This window comes from Zootoca vivipara, chromosome 2 (genome assembly GCF_963506605.1).
Source record: "Zootoca vivipara chromosome 2, rZooViv1.1, whole genome shotgun sequence".
Classification (NCBI taxonomy): domain Eukaryota; kingdom Metazoa; phylum Chordata; class Lepidosauria; order Squamata; family Lacertidae; genus Zootoca; species Zootoca vivipara.
The window spans coordinates 93328681-93347917 of record NC_083277.1 but is presented as its reverse complement, the minus strand read 5'-3'; the positions used below and the strand labels follow the sequence as shown (position 1 = coordinate 93347917).

Sequence of the window (19237 nt, the reverse complement as noted above, 5' to 3'; positions counted from 1 at the left end):
AATGAGTGTTTCAGCTCTATATTCCAACACCATCCCCATGGAAATCAGAGGGAGAAGGAAGAAAATCCACAGTTGCGCAGATGGCCCTCTGGAAACGGAGACGTATTACACAAGGGTCACATTACTCAAATTCACCCAACTTGTGTTGTATTTTGTGCACCAGTTGAAATCATGCTGCCCTTTTGTGTTTTGACTGCCCCTTTCCCACCAAGACTATGGTAGTTTGAATCACAAGGCAAAAAGGGAGCACGGGTGTCCACAGGGATTTTTGTAGTGGGTGGGGAGAGAAAAACACTGAAACGAGGAGCAGGATAGTTCCCCCCCCTCAAACACACACACACACACACACACACACACACACACACAGTTTGCCTTACATCATAGAATCATAGAACTGTGGAGTTGGAAGGGACCCAAGGGTCATCTAGTCCAACCCCCTGCAATGCAGGAATCTCAGCTAAATCATGCATGACAGATGGCCATCCAACCTCTGCTTTAAAACCTCCAAGGAAGGAGAGTCCACCACCTCCCGCTGGGAGTCTGTTTCACTGTTGAACATCTCTTACTGTCAAAAAGGTCTTCCTGATGTCTAGTCAGAATCTCCTTTCTTGTCACTTGAGGCCACTGGCCTCCTGAGGAGGAGAAATCAAACTTCCTCCATCTTCCATATGACAGCCCTTTAGATATTTGAAGATGGCTATCACCTCTCAGTCTCCTCTTTACTAGATGAAACATACCCAACTCCTTCAACTGTTCCTCATAAGGCTTGATTTCCAGACCCTTCATTATCTTGGCCACCCTCCTCTGAAATTCTGTAACTTTTGAAAGCACAAATGTTCTGGTTTATTTATTTTATGTTGTCCCCCTTTTGTTGTGCTGTAGTGCAGAAGTGCCCTTCTGGACAGCAATAATGCAGCAAGGTAGGGAAGCATCCTAGAACAACTTTCTAAAAATGATGCATGTGTTGATGTGGTATACTGTAAATCCACTACAAAAGCACTACTACTATTGCATCAGGGACGTGTTGCAGAAGACACCTGCAAACAACAACAACAAACCCACACCAAAAAATCCACAAAGGACCTGCCCAGAGTATCTTTTTGATAATGGGGATTCCGCTGAACTCTTTTCACTTCACCTGCTTTGCTTCCACTCTCAAGACTCTGCTGCACTAACCTACGCCTGAATCAATGGCCTCTTGGCGTAATAACGCCCCCAAATTTATGTCCGGATATATATAGCCACTTCCTCCCCTCCCCGCAGCGCACCACTCCCGCCCACCCCGTGTCCTCAAAATACCTTCATCCCAACTTTTCTCCGGCAAGCGCAAATCGACCCTGGCAGACCCTTTGCATTCCTCCTATCACCCTCTTCTCTTCAACTCACGCAGGAGGAGCCCCGAGGAGGGAGAGCGCAACAGCTCCAAATATAGCACCCCATTATTTGACCCTTAAAAAGAAAGTGAAACTCTATCGGCTCCCCCACCTCCACCCCGCGCCGGCCTCCAGCCTCGCCCCCCCCCATTTCTGTGGGTGTCCCGTTCACCCTAGAGCATCGGTTCCTTTGCCCCCTGGCTGTACCTGACACTACGGATGCCCCGGAGGCCAGTTCGAGCCACCAGCACTGCCCAACCCTCCCTGGCGACTCTCTTCAGCAGGCCGGTGGTAGAAGCCATGGGCTCCCTCTCCCAGCAAAGGCGTCGCCCCTGCCTCAGCCCCGCTGCTTGCAGTTGCCTCTCTCTCGGGCAGGGGAAGAGCCACCGGCCGGCCGGGAGCAGCAAGGAGTAGGAGGGTGGAAGCTGGGGGTGGGGGAATGGGAGGCAAACGGGGCGGCGCTGCCGCCGCTCAGCCCGCCCGGCTGCTGCACCTCCTGCAGCCTCGGCTGCGAGAAGGAAGTGGAGGCGGGCGACAAAGAAGGAGGCGGCTGGAAGGGGTTCCTCGGAGGAAGCCCCTTAGGCGCCGCTGAAGAATTCCATTGCCCAGCAGCGCGGAGGACGGCGAGGCGATGCTGGGAAGCATAGCTGCCAAGTTATCCCTTTTTTTAAGGGAAATTCCCTTATGCTGAATAGGCTTCCTCGTGAGAAAAGTGAAAACTTGGCAGCTATGCTGGGAAGGCGAGCGAGCGGTTCTTTCTCCCGCTGCTCTCTCGCTCTCTCCGCGCAGCCTTCGGTCGACTCGAAGGCATCGCTTGAAAGCAGGAGGGGCCTCTCGCATTTCGGGAGAGGAGAAAGCTACAATCTGACTGACTCTGCACTCCTCCGCCCCCCATATATTATTCAAGTTGGCACTTCTGCCTAGGTTCCTTCTTTCTTGTGGGGTGGTGTTTTGGACAGGCCCACCGTAAGGGTTTGAAAGTACCTACTAGTTTGGCAGGGCAGGGCATGCACTGCGCTGTGATTTCTATTAAGTTTTGAGAAGTCGTATACTGTAGTTACCTCAACAAGATGTGGGGCGCTCCTACTCAGGGTTCTAGCAAGAACATCCTAGGACTGCATGCCCCACCCCACCCCCGCCTGTAAAGCCCATTCTTTCCCCTCCAACAACACTCAAGCTGCATGAAGCAGGGCCCACTGACTGTTACAACAACCATGGTCTGTTTGTTTTTAATTTGAATCAGCAATTCCACTGTTTGCTTTCATAGATATGAAGAACAGTCCTATATAGTTTCCATAGTGGATGTATTGGAAAATGAAACATGCTAAGCCTAAAGTGCACCGACCTAATATTTCATGGGAAGGTGGTATACAAATACGTCCATGAATTCATTGCTAAATAATTAAAGTGCCTATCCTTTTTTCAGCTTAAGAGCTCTTAGAAGAGTGTACACTGTATTCCACCTTCAGCAGCAAAAGCACCCTGCACAAACTGAAGCCAAGCAGCTTTTCCAGGGTTGCATGTCGAGCAGGATTGGCCCTCCCAGCTCCGGTCTACTTAAGATAAAACATGTTTGTTTACGCAGATTCTGTCTCTCATAAAGTGGAAGCCTTTATTAAAATACTGGAAAGCTCATTATATCATGAGGCACACATGAAAAGAGAAGTTCAAAATAACAAAGGGGAAGAGGCAAGACACAACCTAATACATGTAGCTGTATCTCCTGGGACACATTCAGCCTGCAAGCTCCATTTTGGGACACAGTCTACAAGCTGACCTCAAGGCTTTACCTTTACCTTTTAATAAAGATAATAGACCAACTGTGTTTTTCCCCCCTCTCAGTTATGGACCAAGCCTGCTACCTTTGCTTTCTGTTCTGTTCTTAAAAGTACCCCACTACCTGCATACTGGGACGGTCCCTACTCGGTCCCTGCTCCTGCCAACCTAGCAGTTTGAAAGCACGTCAAAGTGCAAGTAGATAAACAGTGGGAAGGTAAACGGCATTTCCATGTGCTGCTCTGGTTCGCCAGAAGCAGCTTTGTCATGCTGGCCACATAACGCGAGATGAGCGCCGCAACCCCAGAGTCGGTCACAACTGAACCTAATGGTCAGGGATCCCTTTACCTTTACCTTACCAGCATAGTAAAAAGAGAGAGATTAAAACAGCTGACAGCTATTGCTTAATGCTCTAACCTAAAGAGACACAGAAAGCATCGAGCCTTATGGGACAAAAAGTGCATAGATAAGTGTCCAAATTGTAAAAGTGATAATTGCCTCAGTATATTGTCACAACAATACAGACCAAAGTACAGAACGCATTAAACTGTGGGTGGGAAGTAAACTTTAGGAACATTATGTCTTCATGAATAGCACATGCAACTGTCTTACTAGATGTGTGGATGTGTAATTCATTTGATCCTTACCCTCCAATGTCTAGACTCCAAATCCCATCAGCCCTAGCCAGCCTAGCCAATAGTCAAGGGTGATGGGAATTGTGGCCCTCCATATGTTGCTTGCAGTGTTAGAAACTAAGATATGAAAGTTAGGAGCTAAATCGCACCGCAAACCTAGCTTATGGGTGCAACAACGCAATGTCTAGGCGTGCTGTTTTGTAACAAGAATACGAAGCTGAAAATGAATGAACTGCGGCTAAAATGTTATATATTCTTTTTTCACATGGTCCAGTCCTTCCCCTGCCCACCCCCCTAATATTCATAAGAGGGCCTATTCTCCAATCTTCAGAGAGTAGCTGAAAGTGGGGAGGCAGGAAAAGGTCCTCCTTTCCTTAGACACTGCAGTTTTATTCTGAAATCTTCGGTGCAGTACTGTGCCCAGAGCTCAGAAACTGCTTGCACTAATAAAATTCCCTGTCACAGAATACGCCTAGAACAAAGGGAGTTTCGAACACTGGTTGCTGAACTACAAGTTCCCTAGTCCTGTTTTATTGAATGGTCACCAGAAGTGCTTTACTTCTAGAAAAATGGTGCTGGCATCTACCATCTTGATGTTACAGTAAGTGCCACATTTTTAACGAGTGCTTTTCTATATACTCTCTCTCTCTCTCTCTCTCTGTGTGTGTGTGGGGGGGGGATCAAGGGGATCAAAGGGAGAGGGGATCAAGTTGATTCCAGGCCAAAGGCCAGGTGGAACAACTCTGTCTTACAGGCCCTGCGGAAAGAAATCAAATCCCGCAGGACCCTGGTCTCATGAGACAGAGCGTTCCACTAGGCTGGAGCCTACACACACACACACACACACACACAGAGAGAGAGAGAGAGAGAGAGAGAGAGAGAGAGAGAGAGAGAGAGAGAGCTGATACAGTAGTGTACCCTTGAGTACCCCCAGAAAAAAGCACTGGTCACCAGCATGAATGAACCTCTCAGCAGATAAACCTTTCGAAACCTGTTCAATTGGCACATGTGCCAGTGCAAAAGTACTGTTAGATGAAGGTGGGAAGATGATTCTTGCCAATCTTTCCTGGAGTCCCCAGCATCACATCCCATGCTGTTAAAAAGGGACTGAACCTCTGAACCAGCTATTCAGAGAACATGGGCAGGTGGGGAATGGGGAAAAAAAAATCACTTCCCACTTTATCTTCCAGCAGAGGAACTTGTGGTTAGAGTTCCACCCACAAGTACCCTGGACTGGTGCCAAACCCGTTTGTATATTTTACAGCTTTCAATGCTCCAACAGCTTAAACCCAGGGTGGATAATGCAATGTGTTCCAGGTGTTGTGGGAATTCAACTTCCATCAAGCCCCAGCCAGCATGGCCAATAGGCATGGAGTTGTAGTCCAATAATGTCCGGAGGGCAAACCCTTGGCTAGCCGTAACTTAAGCTGTCTCAGACAGTTGAAGGCGGAAATAATAAATACAAACTAACTACTGTAGATTATAATCACCAATACACACATTGGGATTTACTTCTGCATGAGCACAGGACTGCGCTGTGTAATAATAAATTAATAATTAGTAATAAGGGCAACACAGACCAAGGATCAAATGGCTCATTCACACTCAGAAAGCATTCTATGAGTTACACATTAACAGCCATTCAAAGTAGGGGAATTTCCTGAGTGACTCTCACAAACTGAAGGACGGGCAGCCAAGTGTGTCAAAGGAGCACCAGTAGAATTGACAGAGCGGCATTTAAAATGTTTCCATGGATTCATAAAACATAAGGGCCACGCTGGTTGAGGCCAAGAGGTGACTGGGGTAGTGTGGCATGTGATCATGCCTCTAGCCTAGGATCTCTGCCATACATACTGCCCAGGTTTGCACACAAGAGAGGTCACTTTGGCGCTGCTAATGCAGCAAAAACAACACAGGAGGCAGCAGTTGCGAGTTACTAGGTTTTCCACAGCCTCAGCAGGTGCTATGATTCTCCAGCGGTTTGACTTCACCCCGAAGGCGCACTCCATTGTCTCCCAAGACAGACAAAAGCTAACAACAGATCTGCCTCTTGAATTAATCTTTGAATTAATCTTTCAGGAAACATATTTGTTCCTCTGCTCTCGCCCAGCCTTCCTAATTCACATCCTTATAAAATAACAGCTTGTGTGTTCTGCATCTCTAAAGCCCTTGATTTTTTTTAAAATGCCAGTTATTCTGAACATCTATGACTTAGTGCATGAAGAATCTTGTGTCCTCTATTAGCCATTCCTGCAGAAAGAATCCAGCTGTCCAGTGAAATTTCTCATGAACTGTGAAAATCAGTGGACATATTAAAGGGCTTGGGGATGCTGCCATGCTCAGGGTCTGGTAAATTACAGCTGTCTGTGAAAGTACTGGGCCCCAGAGCAGATTGGTATGGCTGTCCGTGACTGGCTTCTGAATCAATTGTGTTATCATTTTTCTACTACTTGTATCTCCTCCTGCTTTCTTCTGGCTGGTACGCTAATTCAGAGGATATGTCAAGTTTGGATAGTGAAAGCCCTTCAGTGATAAGGGACAAATTAGGTCAGGGGTCAGCAAACTTTTTCAGCAGGGGGCCGGTCCACTGCCCCTCAGACCTTGTGGGGGGCTGGACTATAATTTGAAAAAATATATGAATGAGTTCCTATGCCCCACAAATAACCCAGAGATGCATTTTAAATAAAAGAACACATTCTACTCATGTAAAAACATGCTGTTTCCCGGACCGTCCGCGGGCCGGATTTAGAAGGCAATTGGGCCGCATCCGGCCCCCGGGCCTCAGTTTGGGAACCCCTGAATTAGGTGATCTCCAGCCTTACAAATCCCTTATTCTTTCCTAAATCAATTCACAGCGATGTCACAGCCTTTGCTTTGTAGACAGCAAGGAGCTTAACATTTCTGCCAGTAAGCAGCGTCATGTCTGGTTCGCCAGAAGCAGCTTCAGGAGCGTACCCAGGATAAAAATTAGGGGGGGCAAGGGGCGGGGGCAAGGGGCGGAAGGGGAGGGGCCACAGTGGGAATGTGGGCGGGGCTACATTGCCTGCGCCTCCCCGGTCTTCCGAGGAGGCGGCCCCAGGCTCCCGCTCCCAGCGCGAAGCCCCAGAGGTGCGCGGGGAACGCGAGCCTGTGGCTGCCTCCTCCGCGCCTCCCCGGTCTTCCGAGGCGGCGGCCCCAGGCTCCCGCTCCCGGCGCGAAGCTCCAGAGGCACGCAGGGAACACGAGCCTGTGGCTGCCTCCTCCGTGCCTCCCCGGTCTTCCGAGGAGGCGGCCCCAGGCTCCCGCTCCCGGCACGAAGCTCCAGAGGCGCGCGGGGAACACGAGCCTGTGGCTGCCTCCTCCGTGCCTCCCCGGTCTTCCGAGGAGGCGGCCCCAGGCTCCCGCTCCCGGCGCGAAGCTCCAGAGGCGCGCGGGGAACGTGAGCCTGTGGCTGCCTCCTCCACTTACGCTCCCCACTCCTGCTTAGTGCTCCTCCGCTTACGCTCCCCGCGCGCCTCTGGAGCTTCGCCCCGGGAGCGGGAGCCTGGGGCTGCCGCGCTTGCGCCCCTCAGCCTTTTGCTTCTAGGGGGGGGCAATTGCCCCCTCCTGCCCCCCTGCTTACGCCCATGAGCAGCTTACCGTAGTCATGCTGGCCACATGACCTGGAAGTTGTACGCTGGCTCCCTCCGCCAGTAAAGCGAGATGAGCGCCGCAACCCAAGAGTCGTCCACGACTGGACCTAATGGTCAGGGGTCCCTTTACCTTTTTACATAACTCAGAAAGGTCTGGAAGCAGATTTTTCATGGTGGGGAATGAGCCACACAAGGAACCAGAAAAGCCACTGTAAACCACTTATGGTTCAATTTTTATGAGTCCATTAAAGCTGGAAACTACAGTACTGTGTAGACTGCTTTGTGTCATGAATGAAAAGAAATCCACCAGGAACGCAGAAGGCTCCTCTTTCTTTCAACTCTCCCTTGTGCGAATCCATATACAAGTTAGAGATTTGTGAGAGGAAGAGTGATTGATGAATAAGCAGCCTGATCTTGGGTTTGCTTGCCAGGAGCGGCCCATTCTGTTTTGCCACCTGATGTGGAACAGGAAGATGTAGCCCCAAAAGCCACACTTATTGGGGTCACATGGCGTGAGATCTCGCCAGAAGCCACAGCTGTGCAACCCCAGTGGCAGCAGGAGCCGGTGGGGCACCTAAGGGAGCACTGCCCCATGGGATTCTGCCACTTTAGGCAGCTGCTTTATCCCACCTCACGGGCAGGCCAGCCCTGATGCTTGCTGGGAATAAGTGCCACTGAATTTCATGGGGCTGATTCTGAACAAAGCACACACCCTTTCAAAGAGATGTGTTTTGCTCCCTACCCCACCCACCTGGTGCCAATGGTTTGCCTGGTGCCTTAATTATACACTTTTAGGCACCAGGCAAAAACGTTGCCCGGCTGATTGACATCCAATGGCCTATTATAAAATGTGATGGGGAGGAGGGCATTTATTGGGTTGATTTTGTTATGTATTTTGTGTTTTTATGATGTGATTTTATGTTGTAAACACCCTGAGACCTGCAGGTATAGGGCGTTATACAAAATTAATTAATTAATTAATTAATAATAACAACAACCAGTGTTTTTCCCATGGAGTACTCAAGGGTACGCAGTACCGGTACATCTTTTTGTGGTTGAAAAGTGTGGCGCTGAATTTAACAACTTCATGGTGAATAAAAGCACCTCTTCTTCTTCTTTTTCTTTTGGTTAAAAAGTGTGACATTCGCTGTAACAACTTCCTGGTGAGTACCAGCACCTATTTATTATAATAATAATAATAATGGACAAAAAGACAGAAGACCGCGATAAATGACAAGTTTCTGCCTTTCTTTCAATACTGCAGTTGGTTTTGCATCATGCACAACATATCTGGACCAGCATACAGTATTTGCTCTTAAGTTGAAAAGGGGCACTCAAGTTGCCGAAGAAGGTGCTTCTGGTTTTTCTTTTTTAAGCTGAGGTGGCAAAGGTGTGTAAGGGTGGATGTGTATGTATCACAATGAGGCAACAACCTACCACAACTCTTCCCCTCAACCCGACAACGGCGGCGGCAAACTTGGTTCCCTGCGTCGACTCTTGAGGTAGCCGTGTTGGTCTGGCGTAGTCGAAACAAAATAATTTTCTTTTTTCTTCCAGTAGCACCTTAGAGACCAACTAAGTTTGTCATTGGTATGAGCTTTCGTGTGCATGCACACTTCTTCAGATACTGTACTCTTGTTAAGTTTCAAGTCCCCTACTTGCCTGTCTAGCGAGACCTCCTAGGCTGCGACCTCTGTCAGCCCCCAGAGGCCGCTATCGCGCCTTTCCCCAACCGACTTTCGCGAGGCGCTCTTGCCGGCTTCTCTCGCTGGTTCCCGGGGAAGGCGCTCCGAGAGGAGGCGGGTGCGGAAGTGGCTGGCACGGGCAGGGGAGCGTCAGCAGTTCCGCTGGAGGGGCGGGGGTGAGGTGAGTGAGGTGAAGGGATAGCGGGAGGGAGGGAGGGGGGATTCCTAGACAGGACACCCCCTGGCCGCTCGCTGAGTTTTGGGGACTGCTTCCTTCGCGCGCCCCCTTTTTTTGCTCTTTTCAGTGCAGCAGCCCCGTAATGCTGCGTGTCCCACGCCCACATTGCTTGCTCGCCGTCCTGGACCGTGGGAGCCACGCGGGCGTCTCCGGCCCCAGCCCCGGAGTTGGCAGGGAGGGAAACGCGTCTGCCGCGTGTGCAGGGGGAGCCTCTTGCGAGAGGTCCAAAGGGCAAAGATGGTGGGGGAATAGGGTTTGCCACCTGTCCTGTTACAATGCAGGATTATCCCGTATATAAATGAAAAAATGCTGCGTCCTGTATTGAAAAAAAGAGAGTTTTGTCCAGTATTTCAGGTCTATCTCTCTGTCTCTCCAAATGCATGTGTTTGAAAAGGTGTGTGAAAAGTCTAGGGAACCAAGCACAGATTTGCAAATCCGTGTGTACAGGTGAAACTCGGAAAATTAGAATATCGTCGAAAAGTGCATTTATTTCAGTAATGCAACTTATTATTATTTTCTTTATCTTTTAATTTTTACAAATGCTTTCTTTTGGAAATTCCACAGTAATAAAACAAATAGTTACAATAATACAAAAAAAACCCCATCGCTATTATATTTCATTAATTACATTCCATTTATAATTGACCTGCTTAATGACAAATAATTACAATTACAACAAATAAAGGCTTGACAACAACAAATAAAGCCTTTATTTACAACAAATAATGGCTTGCTTTGCATGTCATGCATCTATCTCATATATTGGTTTCACCTTTTAAGTTGCATTACTGAAATAAATGCACTTTTTGACGATACTCAAATTTTCCGAGTTTCACCTGTGTGTGCAAGTGTGACAGATTCTAGAGGGGTCATCTTGTTAGTCTGCAACAGATTGTAATGGATTGCTTTGAAGTCACTTCAGCACCAGATGAAAAAAAAAGTCGCCCTGTATTTTGCCAGAACAAAGATGGCAATCCTAGGTGGGGAGATTGGAGATGTGACTTCTTTGCCCCAGTTTCGCCCCTGACGCATTGAGTTGGCCGGGAGGAGTTGTTAGCCTAGGCATGGGGCCCCCGCCCCACTGCTTTTTATTTCTTGCTGACATTGGCTCTCTGCATTTAAACATTTCGTTGTCTGGTAGAGATGGAAACAGGTGTGATTTTCCCCACTTTGGAGATGCAGATGGTGTGGGGGGGGGGGGGGAGGAAAGCCACATGCCCGATTTCCGTACATGTCAACGATATTGAGAAAGGCGCAGAGAGCCTCTTATCAGAAGTCAGAGAAAAGGTGTTGATGCTGCATCTCTATAAAGGGATTATAAATTGATTTTTCTGTGAGCACCACATCCTAATATTTTGCTCTGTCCTCCCCAAAAAGGAAACCCTAGGCAGGGCTTGGGATCTGATGGGGTTGGTTCTGTGTGGCTGGAGTTAATAGTGCCTCCATTTTCAGTGACCAAGTGCACTCATTTGGACTTCCAAGTGGCTGCTCATTCATATGGGGAAATGTGGTGAGGGAGAAAACTGCCCGCTGGTTTGACATTGGGTGCTGCGGCCCTCACTAAAGAGGCCCCCCCCCAAGTGTGGTATAATGATGCATGGTACACAACTATGGGGGATCTTGCAGTATGTGTATTTTTGCTGTGGTCAGGGCTCACCTTCCACATGTTGGTTGGTGTCTGTTGCAGTTACGTTAATGATAAGGAGGTCCTTGGTGCCGCACAAGTTTTCTTCTACTATAGTCAAGTGGATCTCTTTACAGTCTCAAACGTCAAGTGCAAGGTCTCCAACCTGTGCACTACAGACTATGCTGCAAATCCTTCCTCTGCTGCCAAGTGTAAATTTCAGCAGTCTTGGCATTGGTCCAAAGGCAACTGAGCGCCATGGTGACCCTCTCTCCTTTTGACCCGTCCTTCCAGTATGGAGCTGAGCAGGAATGGATAGTCCAAAGATAGTCACGCCACCTCAACCATTTCCCGCTGGCAATTAAAATAGTAATAAAAAATAATTCTGACCTGTTTATTATTGAGAATTGGGTGCACTGCTTCAGAATGTCCCAATTTTTGTATAGTGTGAAGCTAACTATAGTAAGCACTCTGGGGCTTGCTTATCAGTGTGTATGTAGCCTTAACCTTTCTCTCTCTCTCTAGGAACACAAGGGTATTTACCAGGCTCGTTGGGAGACTGCTCTATTGAAGATTATGGCAAAATCTGGAGGAAAAGGAGTGAATCTAAAAGACAAACTGGAGGGCAATGAGTTGGACTTGAGCTTGTGTGACCTGAATGAGGTGCCAGTGAAAGAACTGGTTGGTATCTCTGTAGAATAAGCCAAATAATTCTGTAACACTTTGTAGCCTGCATAAATGTACAGGCTCTTGTAAAATGGTAAACTGGTTAATCTGTTGCTCTGTCAGAATTTTAATATGTACAGTGGTACCTCGCTAGACGAATGCCCTGCTAGACGAATGGGTTTTGCTATCGGAGGTTGCCTCGCAAGACGAATTCGTTTTGTGAAAAATTTGTCTAGCGAATCGCGGTTTCCCATAGGAATGCATTGAAATTCAATTAATACGTTCCTATGGGCAAAAAATAATAATTAAAAAATTCAATGCATTCCTTTTTTTTTTTTTAAAAAAATATTTTTATTAATTTTCCAATTAAAACCAATTATATCACATTCAATATTTCAAATTATACACATATATATATCAATCAAACCGAATGTTATGCCAAATCATCTAAAGAATTTTTTATTTGGGTTCCCATGCTTCAAGAAATTGGGAATTCCTCGCAACTGTCCACTGCCGTCTTTTTTCTAAAGTTCAAATCGTCCTCCAAGTTCATAATAATCCAGATCTTCCCCTTACAGTCACATAGATGTTTTCCACTTTCATCCGATTGTTTCCCAGCCGCTGAGATAAATATCAAACAAAGTTTCACAGATGTTCTTTCTCCTGTGTGAGTTAATCAGACCAGCCTCCCCATAAATCTTCTTAATGGAGCTCCTTGTTGCGTCGAAGCAGCCCGAAGCAGCGCCATCTCAAAAAGCTCAAATCACTTTCGCTTTCTCTCATAGCCATGAAGATTCACGATCATTATAGAATTTACAGCTTTTTCAGGCAGGAGACCCAAACATCAAACCATAAACTCTTGGTAAATTAATGGATCTCCTTGCCCTATAGCTGAACTTAGCTTCAGGTCGCTGCTCCAATTTAAAGTGCGTCACAACTCATAAATCCTCCGAGCGTGTCCAGAACTCCTTCCGCCCGACTAGGGGGAGGCTTTTCTCATCGGCAACTCCACATCTTTAAAAAAATATGCTCAGTAACAACAGTTATAAAGTTCAACTCACACAGTCTTTTGCTTCTCTTTCACTCCAAACAAGCCAGGACATCGCGTCCGGGAAGGTACGAGGCAACAATATGAAGGAAAAAAAAAATAAAAACTCGCTTCCCTTATCGCTCCGTCCCCATCAATCCTTCTTCCAGATGCAGTACAATCTTTGACTCCTCTCCTTTCATCAGCATAAATTTCTCAGCAGTAAACAGCGCTTCTTCCCCTCCTTCTGAAGTATGTCCATAGATTTAAGCCTAATTATCTTCTTTAACCATGGAAATCCCCGCCATGCAGATTAGCGTCCGGGAGTCCTGGCCCTCGTAAGTGCTCAGCCCAAGCTCCCCCCACTCCAAAAACAGTCGGAGTGGGTCTGGGGGCATCGCGGGCCAGCGGCCCCTCTCCGTAACCCCCGGAGAGGGTAGGGGGTTGCCATTTACTCCCCTAGCAACCGCCAAATTCCTTACGAAGGTCAGAGAGATGGAAAACAGGTCCGCCATTCCTGCAGGCGGAAACCGGAACCTCAAAAAATTCAATGCATTCCTATGTGATTCGCAAGATGAATTTTTCGCAAAACAAATTGACTCGCAGAACTGTACTTTAAAAATATGCTTTCAACTAGTAGGGTCTCTGTGACCAGCCAAAAATGGGTGGTCATTGGGATTGATCATACTGCTTCGCCAAAGTGCAGCTAGTTTCGGTCCTCACCAGAAATAAAGGGATGCTTGCCATGGTGAGTGGATTGTAAGCAGATAGCAATTTTGGATTCCGCCCCCACCCCCGGAAAATAGGAAACAAATTGATAATGGCCATGTAGGCAGAAAGCTTTACCTAGCAGGACAACCAGTCTACTTAAAAGACAAAAATATTTTGTTCCTGTCAGGGGGACTCCCTACAGGGAGCCTTCCACCATCATCCTGACCAGCACTTTCAGGGGAAAGCCGAATGCAAGGGGGGGAGGCTCAGCGAGGCATCAGAGCCCTGGCAACGCTCTGGAGAACAGATGGTGGAAGAAGGGCTCAGCGATGTATCGGAGCCCCTGTACCACTCTGACCATCTAGGGGAGGAGGGACGGCTCAGGGAGGTGTCGGAGCCCAGGCACTGTCCCAGCCAGCAAGGGGAAGATGGGACACCGCTCCTTCCAGCGCCCGAATTAAGGCACGTGCCCAAACGCAGGGCGAAGGGGCGGCGTTTCGGGGTGCCCTGGTTATTATGCTGGCCCCGAAGCCGACGGGCTCCATTGCCTGGTTGTGAGAGTGACTTGGCGGTCATGTTTTCTGCTATCTCTGCACAGTAAATAGTATGCACAATAAAACCTTTAAAGACACCACGGACTGGAGCGTCTTTACTCGGGAGTAGCCGCAACAACTCCCTGACAGTTCCCAATTCATTTTACAAATCTTGTAATGAAATATATAAATTAGCACCAACATGGAAGTGTATGAATGATAAAGAAGCATTTAGGAAATATAGCTAGTTTAGTTAACTGAAGTTGTGGGAGTTTGATCAATATTGTGGCAGATGTAGAATTCTGAAAACTCCCGTTTCTAGAATAAAGGTCCATGATGCGATACTAACATTTCATATGTCAATAGTCACTTGTTGAAATGTGTATTGTAGACAAATGATAGATCTATGTTATAATCCTAACTACACATGCTAGGAAGGAAGAATGGGGCATTGGTCAAGGCAGGACTTGCTTCTGAGGAAACAAGCATAGGATTGCACTGCTAATTTGGTTCTTTGGTTCTTTTTCAGGCAGGGCTTTCAAAGGCTACCATTTTAGATTTGTCCTGTAACAACCTTACAGCTTTGCCAGTAAGTTTCAACTGTATCCCATCTACAAACTTTTTATATAGAAGCATGCATAATAATAATACAATCTCATCCTACTCTTTAATGCAGAAGGTGGGCTGTACTTAAGTATAGGATGAGATTGCATTATTATTTATTAACGTTTGTACTACTTAGAGGGTGAGACTGTATGCATTTTTTATACATACCACCTAATGTAGTAATAGCTGCAGTTCTCATATCCCCTGGTAAGAGTGAATGTTGATGCCACAGTCACTAGAAGGGCAATTTTGACCAATGACTTATTGTAAAAGATAGACGCAGGTACAGCTACTTAACTTTCAGAGAGCACAGGTACAAGTTTTGATGGCAGATACTTTCATCTCAAAGTGGATAAATAGCTAGAGTAATGATGCATATCTTTGAGTCTCTCTGCCAGGGTGTTGCGGAGAGGTTGATACTAAGGGGCTTTGCGGTTAAAGGGTAGAACTGAAGGATCAATGGTTTGTTGTCTCTTTTCCCTTAGAAGATGCTTTGTGTGTATCTTCCTCCACTTGCAGGCCTAGGATTAGAGGGAATGGCTGCTTCACGTGAATAGCTTGGGTGAGAGACTGGGCTGCCGTAGGTCTTTGGAAATCCTTAACTGTATCTGTAACTGCTCAGCTTGCCAAATGCCTCAGCTTTGGGTCAAGAAGGTGGTTGGACTCTATTTCACTTGTGTTTTTGGTTGCAGTCAGAATTCTGCAGCTTGACCCACCTGGTGAAATTGGACCTTAGTAAAAACCAGCTTCAGCAACTGCCTTCGGACTTCGGTCGCTTGGTCAACTTGCAACACCTGGACCTTCTGAACAATCGATTAGTTACCTTGCCTGTCAGTTTTGCACAACTCAAGGTAATGTTTTCACTCTCCAACTTGTGCATTAAGAAAGACATTGAACTTCAGCTCAGAACATTTTTGAGATTTATCTGAGGCTTACTTCCCTGCTGGAAATCAAATCTTCCTGGTGGCAGAGAGGTGAAAGTTCAAATCTTTATTGCCATTTATGCAGCTGCTGGCTCTGGAGAAACCTTGGTAGTTTGAGCAAGCTCTTGGCAAAATTTATCTACCTCTCCATGTGTGATAGTATCGAATGGTTATCTATTCATGGTTTGGTCTGTTAGAACAGCATTTCTCAAGCTGTGTTCCATGGGGTTCCCCATGAATGAAAAAAAGTTATAATGGCAAACAAGCATGCACTGTGTATTTCGCTCAAGCAATCATCCTGGGAATCCTTATCTCTTCTTTCATTTTCTTGCCATGCTTTCCAGGGGTTAAACCAATAGCAGTTGGTGAGGTTGCTTACCTGGCTTCCCAATATACCTGGACATAATTTTCCATTCCATCTTTTTGTTTTGCTGGTTTTTGATAAACTTGGGAAAAAAGTTAACAAATCAACTTGTTTTTTTTTTATCAAAAGAGAAAATCATAACAAATGATTTGGTCTCCTTTTCTCTGTGTTTCCTTTTCAGAACCTGAAGTGGCTGGATCTGAAGGACAACCCTCTGGAGGCTGCACTGGCGAAGGTAGCTGGAGATTGCTTGGATGAAAAGCAGTGCAAACAGGCTGCCACCAGGGTAAAGCAATTTATTCTCAGTTACATTCCTTCTCTGCTGCTGTCTGTATTTATCCTCTCTTGAATTTTTATGCATCCCAGTCCAAGGCTCCATTTGTGCCAAACCAAAGATTAAAAAATAAACTCTAAACCTAAAAAGAAATGCACAAATGAAATGTGCACTCCCATTTTGCGGCCAATCTTTATATATATATCTATATCTAATAAAATTTAATTAGTGTTGCTTTACCGTTATGGATGTTAACTTTACCATACTGCTACATACATTTGGACTAGAAATACCAAATTGGCTCAGAGCTTGCAGTGGGCAACATGGGAGGAATTTGGAACACATATTTTTACATGCAAGCATTAGGATAATGAGAGTAGTACACTGTTGCACTGGTATATATGTTCAGGATGGTGTTTTGGATGTGGGAAGAGATGTATGTATTGTTGTTAGGTTGCTAATCTGAATGCCACACCTGCCTTTTTTACTCACTGGTATTCAAGAGCAAACAGAGAGGAAACTCCTTTTTGAAAGACCATGTATTAGCAATTAACTTGTTGCTAATTTTTAGAGGTTGGTGGGTCTACACCCCCTCACCCATGCCCTGTGTGTGACCGTGCTCGCTTGCTTCATTCTTCTGGAATTAGCTCTGCAGGCATCCCTTGTTTTTGATAGGGTTGGGCCCGTCTTCGGAGAACAAGGGCGCTGGACCACACAGCACTTGAATTTTCTAATTCTATATAAGTGGTCAAAAAGACAGCTCTCCTCAAAGGCAGGTTGGCCAAATCAACTGAACTTTCATGAACGTCTTTCCTTAGTTTGCTTTGGTTGCATATTAAATAAGATGCTGTTACAGTGGTACCTTGGTTCTTGAACGGCTTAGTTGCTGAACAAATTGGCTCCCAAACGCTGCAAACCCAGAAGTAAGTGTTCCGGTTTGCAAACCTTTTTGGAAGCCGAACGTCCGATGTGGCTTCCACTTGAGTGCCGGAAGCTCCTGCAGCCAATCGGAAGCCATGCCCTGGTTTTCGAATGGTTTTGGGAGTCGAGTGGACCCCCAAAACAGATTAAGTTCGAGAACTAAGGTACCACTGTACATCCTTTATGCTGGTTGTGGCTGTACAATCTCCCTGCTGCTTGTAATTGTGAAAGCTAATCGCACGTCTTGAATCTCAATAGGTACTCCAGCATATGAGGGCCATCCAATCTGAGCTGGATCTTGAGAAGCAACGAAAACTACAGGCAGAGCGAGGTAGGCTTAGTAACCCTAGTTCTCTTTCCATGCCCCCTAAATCTGCTCTTGGGGGGCTGGGGGAACCCCCAGAACACGTTCGGGTGGCATGCATGGGGTGGGGGAAGTCTCGTTGCGACGAGTGGACCACATTCCCTACACGCAAGCCCCACTTAGTGCTACACTGAATTCCACCCTCAGTATCTCCCCCCAGCCAACTGCCAGGAGCCCATTTCACAAGGCTCTTATCCTGTGACCGTTGGGGAGGGGAAATGATTAACCTGTGATGACCCTTCACCTTAGAAATGATCACATGAATCAGTTCTCTGCCACTAAGTTTATACTTAGTCTTGCATTAAAAAAAATTAAGGTAACTGAAATGGAGACTTGTACATATTACAAGCATTATTCTGGAATCATTTCTGCTTTTATGAGTCGTGGTTCTTCCAGCTTTCCATTTGCTATACTTTCGGTAGGCACATTATCATCCAATCTATTTGAAGCCATGCCGTCATTGCCCAGAAATTGGATTAGATTATCTTCAAGGTCATTCTATCTCTCTACGCCTATCCTATCCTTTTAAACAGAATAAACAGTTACAGAGGCAGATGTTGGTTTAAAGCCAGGTCAGACCCAGTCGTATGCAAAGTGGAGGGTGGCAGGGATAAGTCTGAGCTTTGGAGCAAAAGGGTGTCTGGATTTAGGAGAGGTGAACTCCCGTCCTTGCTCAAAGCAGCTTCTTCATAGCCAAACTCTGATACCACAAGAGAGCAAACCTTGGGGGAAAAGAATGGAAGGGGGGGAGTTTAGCACTCCTCAGCCACGTGTCACATGATCTTGTGATTGGAACCCCTGTTTGACATGTGATTGAGAGCAACTATGAATTTCATCCCCCCTTCCAACACTTGCATTTTTGGTGTAACCCTTCACAACACGAATGAACTCAACCAACATTTCTCAGGCGCCACTTCTGTCGTTCAGGTGAAAGATGGTTCATAATTCCAATCAGTAATCTGGTGCTACACAACCTTTTAGCACCTTTAAACAACGGGCCGTACCTTTGGTTACAGTCCCTAAAGAATTATTTGGTATTACTTCTCTTATCACACTGAGCCGGGGGATGCATTTAATGTTTTCCTGTTGCAATCAGTGAAGAGAAACTGCTGCCTGTACTGGATGTACTTACTCCCTGTATAGGGAGTTCCTTGGAAGCTGAACGGAATCCGTTCCGGAAGTCCATTCGACTTCCAAGGTGTGGCTTCTGATTGGCTGCAGGAGCTTCCTGCCGGACGTTCAGCTTCCAAAAGAACGTTCGCAAATTGGAACACACACTTCCGGGTTTCAGCATTTGGGAGTCAAAATGTTCGTCTGCTAAGGCGTTCGTCAACCAAAGTATGACTGTATTATGATACAGTATTAAGTTCACCCGTTCAGCATGACAATAGGGCTTACAGGGTGCAAAACACAGGAGGTACTTAAAGCACCTTGCAGCTGCAGATCTCCTCCTTTGGGGGGGGGGTTAGGGCATCAACCACTGCCACATTATTGTATCAGATGCAGAAGTAAACGATGGAAGTGTTTTCTAGAGCATATGAACATTTTCTGTTTGTACGGTATACTCAGAGCTGGAGAAGAAGCGTGAAGCAGAGCAGCGAGTGAGGGAAGCCCAAGAGAGGGAACTCCGGAAGCGGGAAAAGGCTGAAGAGAAAGAACGGCGAAGGCGGGAGTATGATGCTATGAGAGCAGTAAAGCAGGAAATGGCAGCACAATCAAGGAAAGAAAAAGACGAGAATCCAAGTAAGTTTTTTTTATTTTTATTTATATTTATTATTATTAGTAGTAGTAGTAGTAGTATGTGTGTGAGAGAGAAATAATGGAAACCAAGATGAGATAGGTTTGTTTAAAAAACAAAACAAAAAACCTAACAAAACTTACCTTAATTACACTTCATAAATTGGCA

The 19237-nt window shown here is 46.4% G+C and overlaps 2 protein-coding genes across 2 annotated transcripts in view; one reads left to right on the top strand and one right to left on the bottom strand.

Annotated features, from left to right (window-relative positions):
• ACSF2 (acyl-CoA synthetase family member 2) overlaps positions 1 to 1796 on the bottom strand; it is a 57620-nt gene extending 55824 nt beyond the window's left edge. The window contains exon 1 of the mRNA XM_035104375.2: positions 1581 to 1796. Within this exon, the coding sequence (XP_034960266.1) occupies positions 1581 to 1675 (95 nt within the window). The 5' untranslated portion in view covers positions 1676 to 1796. The remainder of the gene's footprint in view (positions 1 to 1580) is intronic.
• A 7395-nt stretch (positions 1797 to 9191) lies between these two features.
• The window catches only part of LRRC59 (leucine rich repeat containing 59), a 13688-nt gene continuing 3642 nt past the window's right edge, over positions 9192 to 19237 (top strand). Inside the window, exons 1-7 of the mRNA XM_035104385.2 lie at positions 9192 to 9261; positions 11468 to 11623; positions 14409 to 14468; positions 15178 to 15336; positions 15954 to 16058; positions 17226 to 17298; positions 18901 to 19074. Coding sequence (XP_034960276.1) covers positions 11519 to 11623; positions 14409 to 14468; positions 15178 to 15336; positions 15954 to 16058; positions 17226 to 17298; positions 18901 to 19074 — 676 coding nt within the window. The 5' untranslated portion in view covers positions 9192 to 9261; positions 11468 to 11518. The remainder of the gene's footprint in view (positions 9262 to 11467; positions 11624 to 14408; positions 14469 to 15177; positions 15337 to 15953; positions 16059 to 17225; positions 17299 to 18900; positions 19075 to 19237) is intronic.